Source organism: Lampetra fluviatilis, chromosome 28 (assembly GCF_964198595.1).
Source record: "Lampetra fluviatilis chromosome 28, kcLamFluv1.1, whole genome shotgun sequence".
Classification (NCBI taxonomy): Eukaryota; Metazoa; Chordata; class Hyperoartia; order Petromyzontiformes; family Petromyzontidae; genus Lampetra; species Lampetra fluviatilis.
The window spans coordinates 675418-690363 of record NC_136302.1 but is presented as its reverse complement, the minus strand read 5'-3'; the positions used below and the strand labels follow the sequence as shown (position 1 = coordinate 690363).

General features: G+C 51.6%; 1 protein-coding gene across 5 annotated transcripts in view; it reads left to right on the top strand.

Moving 5' to 3' along the window:
• Nucleotides 1–14946, top strand: part of TRANK1 (tetratricopeptide repeat and ankyrin repeat containing 1) — a 54887-nt gene that overhangs the window by 34387 nt on the left and 5554 nt on the right. For all 5 annotated transcript variants that reach the window (XM_078869488.1, XM_078869486.1, XM_078869487.1 and 2 more), the window contains 8 exons: nucleotides 640–782; nucleotides 1467–1614; nucleotides 3692–3854; nucleotides 4380–4468; nucleotides 5227–5330; nucleotides 6090–6219; nucleotides 7229–7296; nucleotides 8984–10814. In XM_078869488.1, the coding sequence (XP_078725614.1) occupies nucleotides 640–782; nucleotides 1467–1614; nucleotides 3692–3854; nucleotides 4380–4468; nucleotides 5227–5330; nucleotides 6090–6219; nucleotides 7229–7296; nucleotides 8984–10814 (2676 nt within the window). The remainder of the gene's footprint in view (nucleotides 1–639; nucleotides 783–1466; nucleotides 1615–3691; nucleotides 3855–4379; nucleotides 4469–5226; nucleotides 5331–6089; nucleotides 6220–7228; nucleotides 7297–8983; nucleotides 10815–14946) is intronic.

The following is a 14946-nucleotide window of genomic DNA, read 5'->3' as shown; positions in this document are numbered from 1 at the left end:
GGTTACTGGTTCCTAGACTTTCATAACCAGTAATCGATGCTTAAACCGGTTAGCGGATTAGTTACCAGTTAGCAATGCCGGTTTGTACGTGTCTTAGCTTTATACTCGCATACGAAGCACAAGGCACCCTTATTTAAGTAATGGGCCGAACGATTTGTTAACGAGTATCCTCTATGTGTATGTATGTTGAACTTCTTTCGCACTGTACGTAGCCAACCATACTCGTGTTAAGATCTAGCCTCACAGTTCCAAACCGAGCCCGTACTCGAGTGTAAGGAGTGCTTCGTGCAGGTTAGGGTTAGTCTACATGTCGCGCATTGTATTATCTGCTTGTGAGTGCACGCATGCCCTTACATGTGAGTAATTACACAGGTAAACACGCACGGCGTAGTGGATAGCAGCTACATCAATTAACGAATACATTAACTGGTTGTGGGCTTCCCCTAGGTCGATTCAGCCTTCAAGGACTATCTTGTGCGGTGTGTAAACATCGCTGGGGAAACAAAGGCAGCCGGGCGTGGTGCTAACCACCACCCCCCTCGTGCTCAGTGCCGGCCCTTTGCAGGTGCTCGCCAATAGCACTTGCCCCAATAGTCTGCGTACGCCACACAGGGTACCTTTGCCTTTTGTGCGTAACAGGTGATCCTGGTTTGTAATGAGAAAGCCAAGGAGCATCTCCCAGAGGAGCTGAGCCTGGGCCTGGTGCTCACCATCTACGAGGCCAAGGGGCTGGAGTTCGACGACGTCCTCCTCTACAACTTTTTCTCCGACTCAGAGGCAAGCTCCCCCATGGCCTCCGCTTGGTGCAATTCCCTATTTACCATCCCACTTACAACAATGACAAACTTACAAGAAACATACCACAACGACCAACTTGTCATCACGAACAATTTACCAAAAACGACCAATTTACTCAAATGACGACCAGCTTGCCATGACGACCAATTTGCCGTAACGACTGGCCACCTCCACAGCAGGTGGCCGGGTCACATTGAAAATCCTGGTTTTAATCAGAATCAGAATCTTTATGTAGACTGCAGGAGGAATCTGATGAGCTATGAAGCTCTTCTTCACAGATGTCCAGTCTATTTCCACCTCTTGCACTCTTCAGTGAAGAATCTAGTCCGACTGTCTCGCATTGTCCCACCGACCATTTTCTGCCTTTCTCTTGCCCCCCCCCCTTCTCCTGCTGTATCATCTCCATCATATTTTGAGCTGCGAGCCACGTTGCATGTGTCCCCAATATGCCACCTTCCGTCCTTGTCAAGGGACTCCTCAGTGATTCCAGCTTGCAGCCATTATGTCCTGGCACATCTTCACCGTCCTTGTGGTCACACCAGCTGAACTCTCTCCGCTCATCTCATTCTCTCGCGGCGTCTCACTTGCATGCATCCCACCACCAAATACGACTTGTACCTTCACCCCGGCCGTGTTCTTTACGCCCGCGATTGGCGAGTGCAGGCAACCAAGGAGTGGCGAGTGGTGAACTCGTACGAGGCGCCTGTCCGCAACGATGCCAGCGCCGTGCCCTCACCGCAGCCGCTCCAGGAGGTGTTGCTGGAGGAAGTGCTGCCCTGCTCTCGCCCTCTCAACTTTGACTCCATTGCCCACAAGGTCGGCTCCTCACTCGCAGTCGCTCGCTGTCTGCCAGCTACCGCTGCACAATGCAAACAAGCAGACGATACCTCTCCTTCATTAATCTTTAAACATTTTTTTTACATAATTAAAAATAAGAAAAGGTTTTACCCTTTCTGGAAATAAAACAGGTGTTAAGATGTTCAAACACCAAATAGATACATTTTGCAAGGCATCAAGTCTGCATTAACCACACGTACTTGTGGCAAAACACGAAAACAAAAATCCTCTGATAATAAACACATTGTCTTTGAAACTGATTGTCCGACACCAGAGACCGCCTTCTTCATGGCCTTGTCTCACCACCGGTATTAGACCAGAGAATGTCTAAAGGCGAACAGTACAAAGACAATGCAAGTAACAGAGCACTTATAGCTCAGGTTGAGCAGTATCAACATTTAAACAAAAATGTAAATAGGTTTTACCAGGCAAGGCCACTGAGCTATATCGCTCTTTTTCAGAAGCAGCCTGGCCACAAATGATAGCTCAGTGAAGTAGCTTATGATGTGGATTTTTTTTTCTCAGCCAAATACTCTAAATGCATGTTTCTAAATATGGACCCGGAGAAAAATCCACGTGACCACGAGGAGAACATGCAAACTCCAAATATACAGGTACCAGGGTTGGGATGGAACCCATGACCTTCTGTATAGCAGGTGAGATAGTTAACATCTCGCCACTGTGGCACCCACACATCTGTCCTCCACGTGAAAGTACTTCTCACATTCCTTGTCACGCAATGCTGCTCAGATCATGCATTCCAGAGTGCCTTATGGTAGACAGGAAGTTTTTAAAAGTTATTTTATTTTCCATATGGTGGCACAGATCTGTGAATGGGATATGTCGTCCGGTTATTCATGTCGTTGCTGCTGCACAGTCTATCCCCACCAAGCTGGCTCCACCAACACCGCTAACCGTGCCAAGCGTTCGCCCCCACAGGCCTCCTCCACGGAACCTGACATTCATAAACCAGAGTCGACTTCGGACTGCACTTGAACCCTTGCGCACGTGCACACGTTCAGCTGTTTTGTCACTCCGCTGCCGGATGAGGGCCTCCCCATGCCAGGCGAGCTGTGGGGGTGATTTGACCATACTTCACCACGCTGGTGAATGTGGGTTGGTGAAGTCGGGGAGCGTAGACGTGGGAGCATGGAAGTGCAGTATCAGTATAGCAATAGATGCTACACCTCCCTCTGCTGCCCATAACGGAGCTCCGCAGCCTCCAACAAGTGTTATGCATGGCGGTGACACATGGAAGCACTAGCAAGGCCCAAACCAGCTTAGCTTATTATAACTGATGAGATTGAGCATATTCCAGGCGATTACTCTGTGGCGATTACACGTGGCAATAATCATTGCCCCCGACTGGCAGACTCATGTCTGTTGGCAGGTCAAGTGCTGAGGCACCTTGTGCCCCCAGGGGACAGCTGCCACTGGGAGTGCCCTTTCGAATTCGAATGTGTTGAGATGAGATGTAAGATTTAAACTGCTCTGGGAAGACCCAGCATACAGGAGGGTGGCACTCTGTCAAACGCAAACCATTGTCATGATCAACATTACTTGATTAAAGGCATTTGAAGAATCCCTGAATCAAAATTGGCGGTTTATTTTTTTATCCTAATGAAAATTGACAAACTAGAATAGTTTGTATAAAAATCTTGCTGATCTCGTCAATGAGCATAAACCATCACACAAACTCCGGTCATCCTCACAGCGGCCTTTGCAGCTGTCTGAAACGCTCTTCCTTCTGATGTTAGGAAGCCACTGAACTATGCACTTTCAATTTAAATTATAAAAAAATGTATTTAGAACTTCTTTTTGTGTTTAGTTTGTTGTCCTTCCCATTCACCTCCGATGAGGGTGATTGGCTACGTACAGTGTGAAAAACGTTCAACATACATACGTGTACTGGGCTTTCGCAGGCTCGGTTTGTCACACACACTGCAGAGGGTGGTGGCTACAACGAGCGGCAGGGTTTCACTTGCGAGGGGGCTTCGCCGAGGCCATGCGGTGACCCGGACGCGGGCGCCCAGCTCACCGCACCGTATTTCCCCAGGTGCTGATCAGCGAGCTCAAGCACCTGTACACGGCGGTGACGCGCGCCCGGGTCAACCTCTGGGTGTTTGATGACCACAAAGAGAAGCGCACGCCCATGTTCCGCTACCTCGTCAGGAGGAACCTCGTCTCACTTGTCCGTACCACCCCGGGCGAAGAAGAAGGTGGGTGGCGACTCGCGTCACTGCTTCGGCCATAACGCTCCGCCGGCTCTCGAGCCGATCACTCATCCAACTCGCGCACGCACTATCCTACCTCTCCCAAGAGCCTCCATGGATTCAGCCCTGACTACCACTCGTGTCACTCCACGCCCCTCCCCATTCTCCTGCCTCTCCCCTCTCATCTCACACCCCTCCAAGCACTCGCCTACCTCTTCCCTCTCATCTCACCCTACTCATCTCCATGTACTTTCCTGCCTCTCCCCTCTCATCTCACCCTACTCACTTCCATGTCCTCTCCTGCCTGTCCCTTCTCATCTTACTCCACTCTCCTCCAAGCACTCTCCTGTCTCTCATCTCCCTTTACTCCTCTCCAAGCACTCTCCTGCCTCTCCCCTCTCATCTAACCCCACTTCCCTCCACGCAACCTCTTACCTCTCTCCTCTCATTTTAAGATTTAGCTCGCTTAACAGCACTTTCCCCAACAGTCTGTTAAGGCTATATGGGAGACCTTTGTCTTTTGTCCTGCAGCCCTGGATGATGGTATATTTGTGCGCTCTTCCACGCCGGAGGAGTGGAACGCTCAGGGAGATTACTTCTTCAAGCATCGTCGCTGGAAGGTGAGTGCCGAGACAGCTCGCTCTGGACACCTGGGCCTGAGTGTGGCAGTGGAGCCATCGCTTGCAAGTGTTTGTTATTGAATGCACGGTTACCTATTTAACTAAACTAAACTTGTTTTATTTTACCAGGGTAAGGCCCACTGAGTTATAGAGCTCTTTTTCAGAAGCAACCTAGCCACAAATCAAAGGTCAATGCAGTGGATAATCTAGCAGCAAAATACTGTTAACGCGTATTTATAAATGTGGAGGGAAAAATCGGAGTACACAGAGAAAATTCCATGCGACCACGAGGAGAGAGAGACATGCAAACTCCATCAGGGTCAGGATTGAACCCACAACCTCCTGTATCCCAGGCGAGGTTTTAACATCTTGGAACTCAAACCTCAAGCCTTTGGCAGAGGTGACCCACTCAGAACATAGCAGAGATAAACACATTTCCATGGGACCCTTTTGCCAGTTTTCAGATGATAAAAAATGTTTTACCCTTTCTGGCATTATACAGGTGGTGTTAATATTTTAAAACACAAAATAGACACCAGGTTACAAGGAATCACAAATACGTGTGATAACACATGCAAACAAACATCTTACTTACGTATATGGGTTTATCCACGCAGGAAGTTTCCTCCAGGACAAGGAAACAGCATTATAGCACCAGCCTCTCGTGCGCCGTACAGGCCTTCAAAGGTGCTCGCAAACAGCACTCGCCCAACAGTCTGTTAAGGCTGTACGGGGGGGATCTTTGTCTTTGTGTGCAGGTGGCAGCCAAGTGCTACCACAAGGGTGGGGATGCGGTAAAGGAGAAGCTCGCGCTGGCTCACGATACCGTGCTACGCATGCAGAGCAGCGGATGGAGCCCTCGGTACGGCCGCACCTGCGCCGCGCTGCTCCCTCGCGGCGCCAGCCACGGGCTGCCTTGCTCATGCCGGCACTGGCGCGGAGGATGGGGGTTGGCGCTCGATAGCGAGAAGCGAGTATCGACGGCACCTGAGGAAGAGTGCCTGGGGAAGCCGGTCCGTGCCACCTGTGAGTCGGTCCACGCTTCCCAATCCACGCTTCCCAATCCACATCGCCGGCGGCAGTGATGTGGATTTGAAGTGTGGACGCTCACCAAGAATATTTTTGCGAAAGGCACAAAGAAGTGTGCAGAGGTGCATGGGGGGAATTACACTGAGAGACGAAAAGGAAAACGCATGGATCAGAGAATAGACAAAAATCTGAGATGTCATGTTGACCGGAAAAGAGTAAGTTGGCCCGGGTAGAATGCAATGCCGGGAAGGACGACCACCGTGGAGATGGAGCCATGATTACCGGCTTTTGTGCAGGAGCTGTTGAATTGTTGCATTGTTAGACAATGAGGGATGGCGGCGGCTCGGGGAGGCCTTAATTTAACAGTTGATAGAACGTAGCCAGTGATGATATTTTGTTTTGTTTAAACAATGGGACGCACATTACACTGTGGTCTAACTTGCAAGCCTTTGTCACTGCCCATTACTTTAAGGTGTACCTAGCCAGGCATGAGCATCACAGAATGTTGCCGCTTCTCGGCAAATGGCAGCTCTCGGTATGCAACGACGCCCCCCCTCTGCTGCTGCTGCTGCTGTGCGCGTGTTGCGAGCAGCAAGGCCCAGGACTACCTTACCCTGGCCAAAACGTACCTCGAGTGTGGCCTGCCCCACATGGTGCTCAAGTGCCTGCAGAACGCAAAGAGCTACCCCCTCTGCGGCAGGCTGTGCGAGCGTCTCGGCAAGGTGAGCCTCCGGCATTACCCCCCCCCATTCCGTTACCATCTTTCATCACACGCCTGTAAATGTTATTCATCATCTTGAGTACGTCGCCCGTATTATAAGCTACGACATTGGATCTGCCCCGTTATTGATATCACAACAATTGCAAAGCGAAGCAAGAGGCACGGCCTGAAGGACGTGTGGCTTTTTATCATGTGCTAACTGAGTGTTGCCTATCCCGAGCTGTCTAGCACGAGCTGAAGCCTCGTTAATGATACGGGGTTAGGGCGAAGTGGCCGGGTGGCTCAGAGGTCCGAACGCTCTGATGGCCACCGCTGAGAAGAACTGAATTCGAATCCGGGTAGCAGCCACCTGTGAATAAAGCAGCTTCTCAAGTGTAGAAAGTCGATGGTCTCGGCACGGTCGCCCAATGACTGCACAACAAACATCATCGTGTTATATTTGGTTCTGCAGGAATGTTGACAGCTCCTGAGAATTCAAAATATCGGTGTGACTGTCACACGACAACATTACTCTCGGTGGCTGGGCAGACAGGGAAAGTGCGACTCCGACAGTGTGTAACCTGTAGGCCACTTGATGAAGTTCTATGTTATCTACTTCCTCGGCCGTTCTGTAAGACCAAAGGATGACAAAAAAGCTGGTCCAGCAGGAGACTTGAACGCAAAAGACAGTCAACTCGTCTGGCTTGGGCGTGTTAAAGAGAATGAGGGCCAACAAATCACTGGCATCAGCTGCCCCGCACTGCCACGTGGAGGGATCAATAAGTAGAGGCCCTCCACGCCAACAGGTGGATTGGCGATACAAAGGTGGAGGACGTGAGACAAACTCTACAGCGTACGATCGCCGTGACCAGAGAAAGGAAGGTTTGTACAGCCTCGTCGTCAGCCGCAGTCGTGTGGCGTTGTCTTTGCTGCTGTCTATTTGACATGATGCGAGGACAGCAGCAGCAGCGCGCGCTATCGGGACTGCCTCGTGTTGACCTCGTGCTCATGTGCTGCACGTGTGCGAGTAGGTGCAAGAGGCAGTCAGGTGGTACATGAAGAGCTCGTGCTACGACGAGGCTGCGAGGCTCATTGAACGGTATGTACTCCACCCGTGCCTCAGGTTGCATTTCAATTGTGCGACTTTGGTCTGCGTAACCCGGTTGCCCTCTTCGCATGTTGAAGATGTTGTATTGTTACGTGATCTGTACGCTTCAATTTTGGCGCTACGTCAGTTATTCTAATAGTTATACAGTTCGTTCATTTTCTAAAAGATTGTTTGGCGTTTTTACGGTTATATAATTGAGAAACCACGGTTGTGCATTATCGTCAAACAATCAGCATCACTATTTTTCACTCTTCCCTAAAAACTCACTAATATTCCCTTGCTTACCCCAACTCCCCTTCCCCCTCCATTCCCCATCTTTTACACAGTCTTTCTTCCCAACTTCCCTACCCATTCATCACACTCACTCATCAACTACAGATTGCCACTTTCATCATCTTTTATTTCACTCATCATCATATTCACATACTACTCATCAACTCATCTCATCGCACCATTCGATTTCCAGTTTAACACAGGCTTTCACGACCAATATCATCCATAATCCAGGTTTTTTTTGGGTTAGATCGTTTAAATATAAATGTGTCGTTAAACCCGACACCACCCGACACAGCCAATTAGTAATGTTTGTCACGTAAACAGAACATGCCAATTCGTTACTAGTGTAGTGCTAAACTTTACGTTGACAACTTCTTCCTTTTCTGTCGTCACTTTATTTTATCCAACTCAGCACATTTTTGCCACCATTCTCCAACGCGTTCTCCGCTCGCTCGCCGCGCTCCGCCGGCCTCGCTCGCTCCGTTCCTCCCTCTCTCTCCGTCCCTCTCGACTCCCCTCTCTGCTTCTCCGTCCCACTCCAGCCGTCGCTTTCTCTCGGCTTCTCCGTCTCACTCCGACTGTCTCTCTCGTTCAGATTCTCCGTCTCTACTGCTACCCTATACTTCTTCTTCTACTCCACTGCTACCCTACACTTCTTCTACTCCACTGCTACTCTACGCTTCTTCTTCCTCTGCTCCGACCGACTCCGTCCAGCTCCCAGCACAACTCCCCGTCTTACTCTGACGCTCCCCTATTTATCCCCCTCATTAATTTCCAATTAATTAACCAGCGTCCCCCCCCCCCCCCCCGACGCCCTGCACCCGCGGCCCCCGCCGCCACCTGTCCCCATTCCCAGACTTAAGAGGCGCCACCCTGTCCCTGACAACAACAACCGGCCAATCACTGCCCTGCATCCATATTTGCCTAATGGGCCATCTCCGTCTCCTCCGTTGTCCCCCAGCAACACCAGCCTGTCCCGGTACGACCCCACTGTTTCCAGCCCACACGTGTTTACAATTACCCCCCTTGGCACACGTTAAACCACTACACTAGTACAGCATCATCAGGTGAAACAGGAGGATTTCTCCACAAATCTGGCTGTCGCCTGATGATGCTAGTTGTAATTCCTGGTGAAACATCGTTGTACTAGTAACCAATTGGCATGTTCTGTTTACGTGGCAAACCTTACTAATTGGCTGTGTCGGGTGGTGGCTGGCTTAACGACACATTTATATTTACGTGACCTAACCCAAAAAATACCTTTTATTTATGATTGCCATTGGGCACCTTGGTGAAGGTGCTGTAGAGAATTAAAACAATATCAGACCTACGTTGAAAGTGTTGAACGGCATGGGCCTCCCCACCCCCCCTCCCCCCCCCCCCCCACGGTGTGTGCGCCCAGGTGTGAGGCCGAGCAGAGCCCCGACGGAGGCCTCGCCCCTGACTTTCCGTGGAAGTGGCGCGAGCTCCGCTTCATGGCCGCCAGGCATCACGTGAAGCAGGGCGACGAGGACGCGATGATGCGCTCGCTGTCCCGCGTTCCCTTCGAGGAGCGACTTGCCTTCCTCAAGATGAACAACTTTTTGGCCCAGACCATCGCCCTCCTCAAGCAGAGGGGGAGAGTGGAAGAGGCTGGGAAGATGCTTCGAAAACATGGGATGATTACCGACGCGTTGCAGCTCGCCAGGCCTGGGAGCCAATTTGCTGCCGAGTGCCTCCTGGCGAAGGCTCGTGCTGCGGTGCAGGCGTTGTGGGCACACGCAAGCCGACAAGACGAGGGAGAGGAGGGAGAGGAGGAAGCTTTGCGTGGGCAGCAGAGCGAAATAAAAGCAGAGCTCCAGAGCGTGAGGGAAACGTGCGAAAATAACAACTTTGTGAGTGGGAAGGCTGAAGCGTGCTACATGCTTGGGAAGTTGGAAAGTGACGAAAATCTCTTGCATGAAGCAATTACGCTCTTCCTCAAGGCAGACGTGGTTGTAGGTGCTGCCGAAGCGACCGTGGCTTTGCTGGACGTTGAGAGCGGGGGGTCGCCCCACGTCATCCCCAAAATACTCAAGGTGCTGCAGCCTCTGCTGCAGCTCGTGGTGAGGTTCCTCGGCGGCGCGAGCTCGGAGAAGGCCACGGCTCATCAAGAGGAGTGGCTGGCGAAGAGCTGCGAGTTTTACGGCCTGAGCCGGAGCGAGAAGACCTGCAGAGTGTTGAGGCACGAGGGCGCCAGGTTCCTTGACGTCCCTGCCGGCTCGAGGCACGGCGACGGTGAGCCGTGCGTACCCACGCCCAAGGCAGACGATGTCCTCGCGCAGCATCTGCTGGATCACTGCGAGCGCCTCGTCCGAGCGGCGGAGTCCCGCGCACGTGAAACGCCGAGCGTCTGCAGGCGCCACTTGACGGGAAGAGCGTGCCCGCTCCAAGATTGCCGCGACATGCACGGTGCGGCCGGCAGGGCGGAATTGAAAACGTTGGTGGCAAGCAAAGTTCACCTGGTGACGCTGTCTGGAATTCTCCTGAAAGTGGTCCCGCAACTAAAGTCCCAGAGACCCGAAGCGGCAAAGTTTGTAGAGGCGCTCCTTCCCAAGCCAGAGTTGGCTGACTGCGAGGACCTCCTCGCCCTGCTTTTTCCCAGCCATTTCCACCTGCGAGGGCTGTCCGAAAACCCGGCGTCCTGCAGGGACATTCTGGCGCCTATACGGAGCAACCCTCATGTCAGCTTTGTGATGCACAAGCTCATGGCGCGAGAAGTCGGCTCCCACAGGGAGAAGAGCCGGAGGGAATCGACCGACCTTTGGTTAAAAATGTACTGCGCGGCGCGCGCCGTCAATTCTTCGACGGAGCCCGGCAGGCTCCTGCGTGCCGAAGAAGAAGCATTTTACCGGCGCGTCGAGCAGAAGAGGCCAGAGCCGGTTAGTGCCGGCATGGTCGTCCTGCGCAATGGACGCTACACCAGCTTTTTCAACCTCTTCACGGAATCGGTGGAGAAGGCATTTGCGCAGGGAGATGTGCAGGGCTCGACTCACGCCTTTTACCGCTTCCACAACCTGATCAAGACGCGGCAGGGTCGCAGCGGCAGCCTGGCGCCAAGCGTCGCCAACACGGCGATGATGGCGGAGCTGCAGTTGGTGCTGGTCTGCGCGGTCCACGCGAGCATGCGCCCCGACGTGAACACGGTCTGCCTGCCGCACGGCTACCTCGCCACGCTGAACCTGTGGAGCTGGATGCATCCGCCCAACCCGCAGGTGGGTGCCACGCATGGATCAGACGCATCGCGGCCGGACAAGCCTAATGGCAGCTTCCTGCACTCGGCCGCACGGGCTCCTCTTGGATATTTACCTCCAACGGAGAGTGAAAGCAGTCCTGCATTAACTCTGTCTGGCCGTTCGTCCGTCTGTCTGTAACATGGGGGTTGCGGTAGCTTTCCTGCTGAGAATGATCCAATATGAATCAGAAAGGGTTTTATTCGCCATGAAAGTTCGCACAGACAAGGAATTTACTTTGGCCGGAAGGTGCATACATTCAACATATAGGAATCTTAAATCTTAAATAAGTGGTTTACAAGTCTAACTATACTAAACGTACAAGTCTAACTAATACTAAAGAGCTAAAGTATGTAAAAATTGAATAAAATAAAATCTAAAATATACAATAGCTATAATATACAATATAAAATTACAAAAATGCAAATAGGGTAACATAGTGCAAATATAGCAGGGTGTCATTGTGCAGATGTAGAGGAGTAGAGGAGAGTGGTGGCGTCGCGTGCGCTGTCAGGTGCGGTGACATCACGGGACGTGGGGTCGCACGCGCTGGGCAGTGCACGTGACGTCTCGCCTCAGAGGGTATTTAAGGGAGACCCCGTGACGTAAGCGGGGTCACTGGAGGAACGGGGATAGTGGAAGGGGTGAAGAGGGAACCCTTTATAGTGATACTTGTTAATAAACCCTGGCGGAAGCCCCTAACTCACCTCCGTCTCCGAGTACCTCCGTCTACAACCACAACAACAATTTAACACAGATATTGTGTTAAAATCAGTTTGAGCGTTAAAGTCAGTTTGAGCCCCTGGCCTTGTTGAAGAGGCCAGCAGCGGATGGGAAGAAACTGTTTTTGTGGCGTGAGGTTTTGGTCCTGATGGACCACAGCATTTTGCCGGAGGGGAGTAGCTGGAACAGAGAGTGTCCAGGGTGGGAGGAGTCGGCCACAATCTACCTCGCTCGCCTCAAGGTCCTCGAGGTGTACAGGTCCTCGAGGGTAGGCAGATTGTAGCCAATCGCCTTCTAAGCAGTGCGGATGATACGCTGCAGTTCTTGTCCTTTGCAGTGGTAGGAGCGTACCAGATGGTGATGGAGGAGGTGAGGATGGACTCAATGATGGTTGTGTAGAAGTGCACCATCATTGTCTTTGGCAGGTCGAATTTCTTCAGCTGCCGTAGGAAATACATCCTCTGTTGTGTTCTCTTTATGAGGGAGCTGATGTTCAGTTCTCACTTGAGGTCCTGGGAGAGGATAGTGCCCAGGAAGCGGAAGGACTCCACAGTGTTGACTGAGGAGTCGTACAGGGTGATGGGGGTGAGTGGGGCTGTATTCTTCCTGAAGTCCACAACCATCTCCACTATCTTAAGAGCATTAAGCTCTAAGTTGTTATGGCTACACCAGGTCACCAGGTTGTCAGCTTCCCACCTATAGTCACTCATCCCCACCAGAGATGAGCCCAATGAATGGTGGTGTCGTCCGCAAACTTAAAGAGTTTGACGGAGTGATGACTGGAGGTGCAGCTTTTGGTGTACAGGGAGAAGAGCAGAGGGGAAAGGACGCAGCCCTGAGGAGATCCGGTATGATGGACCGGGAGTCAGAGACTCGTGTTCCCAGCCTAACGCACTGCTTCCTGTCAGACAGGAAGTCTGTGATCCACCTGCAGGTGGAGTCGGGCACGTTCAGCTGGGAGAGCTTGTCCTGAAGCAGGGCAGGGATGATGGTGTTGAAAGCAGAGTTGAAGTCCACAAACAGGATCCTGGCGTAGGTTGCTGGGGAGTCCAGGTGCTGTAGGGTGAAGTGGAGGGCCATGTTAACTGCGTCGTCCACAGACCTGTTGGCTCTGTAGGCAAACTGCAGGGGGTCCAGGATAGGGTCTGTGATAGCTTTGAGATGTGCCAGCACCAGGTGCTCAAAAGACTTCATTACCACAGAGGTTAGGGCGACGGGTCTGTAATCATTAGGTCCTGTTGGCCTTAGCTTTTTGGGCACAGGGATGATGGTGGAGGACTTGAGACAGGCTGGTACATGGCATGTCTCCAGTGAGGTGTTGAAGATGTTGGTGAACACCGGAGAGACAGCTGGTCAGCGCAGTGCTTGAGGGTCGCTGGAGAGACAGAGGCTGGCCCAGCTGCTTTGCGGGGGTTCTGCCTCTTGAAAAGTCTATTAACCTCTCCCTCCTGAATTGATAGAGTCATCTCTGTAGTGGGGAGGAGGGGGGGGGAGGCCTCTTGGGTGGGAAGCGGTAGTTCAGGACAGTCCAATTTTCTTTCAAATCTGCAGTAGAACTCGTTCAGGTCGTTGGCCAGGCGGGAGTTGTTAGTGGTGTGGGGGGCTCTGGGCTTGTAGTTGGTGATCTGCCTGAGCCCTCTCCAGACAGAAGCAGAGTGGATAGCAGAGAACTGATGTTTTAGTCTCTCGGAGTACAGTCGTTTAGCCTCTCTGACTGCCTTGCTAAACCTGTTCTTCGACTCTTTGAATCTGTCTCTATCCCCACTCCTAAACGCTTCCTCTTTCTCCAACCTCAATCTTCTGAGCTTTGCTGAAAACCAGGGCTTGTTGTTGAAGTTCACCTTGATGCGTGTTGGAATACAGCAGTCCTCACAGAAGCTGATGTACTACGTCACAGCCTCTGTGAGTTCATCCAGGCTATTGGTAGCAGTCGTGAACATATCCCAGTCAGTACGGTCCGAGCACGCCCGCAGATTCTCCATAGCCTCACTGGTTCACTGTTTAGATGTCCTCACAGCAGGTTTACAGAGCTTTAGTCTCTGCCTGTATGCAGGAATCAGGTGGACCATGGCATGGTCAGAGTGTCCCAGTGCTGCTCGGGGGATGGCGTGGTAGGCTCTACTGACTGTAGTGTAGCAGTGATCCAGAGTGTTCCCTTCTCTGGTAGGGCATTTAATGAATTGTTTGTATATGGGGAGTTCGAGGCTGAGATTACCTTTGTTAAAATCGCCGAGTACGATAACCAGGGAATCCGGATTTTCTCGCTCCACACTCAGAATCTGGTCGGCGAGCATGCGTTGGGCCTCTTTAACCTGAGGACCCGGCGGCAAATAAACTTCGACCAAAATGAGCGACGCGAACTCGGGAGGCGAGTAGAAATGTTTACAGTTTTTAAAAAATGATTCCAGGTCCGGAGAACAATGTTACAGAATCGCTGTTACATCTACACACCAGCCACTGTTAATGTAAAAACAAATACCACCGCCCGTCGTCTTGCCGGAGAGTGCTATGTCCCGATCCGATCTTACGAGTTGGAAGCCTGCCAGTTGTAATGCAGTATCCGGGATCAAATCACACAGCCATGTCTCCGTGAAGCACAAGACAGAAGATGAAAAAAGTCTCTGTTTTTCACTATCAGTAGCTGAAGTTCGTCCATTTTGTTGCACAGTGAACGTACGTTGGAGAGGAAAAAGTTTGAAAGCACTGTTCGGATCCCGCGTCTGCGTAGCCGTGCTAGAGCCCCCACCCGTTTACCCCTTCGGCGGCGTTTCACTGCTTGAGCAAAGCCGAGCGCGGCTTTGACTAGAATGCCCACTAATTCTGCCGCTGGAAGCAGAAAAGTGGGAAATAAATCCACAGGGGTTGTTTCCCTAATGTTTAAAAGTTCATCTCTTGTTAGAGAACTCCAAAAAACTTGGCAGAACGCTGAATTAACAGACAAAACAGGGTGCACCAACCGGCCGAGGCTGCCATAATCAGCGCCATGCTCTGGGAACGGAATTTGATGGTGAGAAAAACGTCCCCGTTGATCAAAGGGTTAAGCGCCCAGGATGTGGCTATAACATCTGGCTCCAAATAGATACGTGGACGGTGTCTTGGTGTGTATTGAACCGTAATAGATTGTTGGATTAAGCCGCGTAATTATCTGGCCAACTGCGTGTCATTAGAAACCCCACACCACCGCACACGGCCAAACAAATTTAATGTCCACGTGGTGCACAAACATTTAAAGTTGCGGCTCACCAGTAAGTTGAAGAACAATCCACACAACCAAATTCAGCAACTGTCTCCGAGCCAAAACTCAATTATGAATGAAAAGATTGGCCGCGGCAACGTACGCGTCGAGTTGGTAGCGCATTTTTGCGATTTGTATTGTACGATTGTTGCAGCA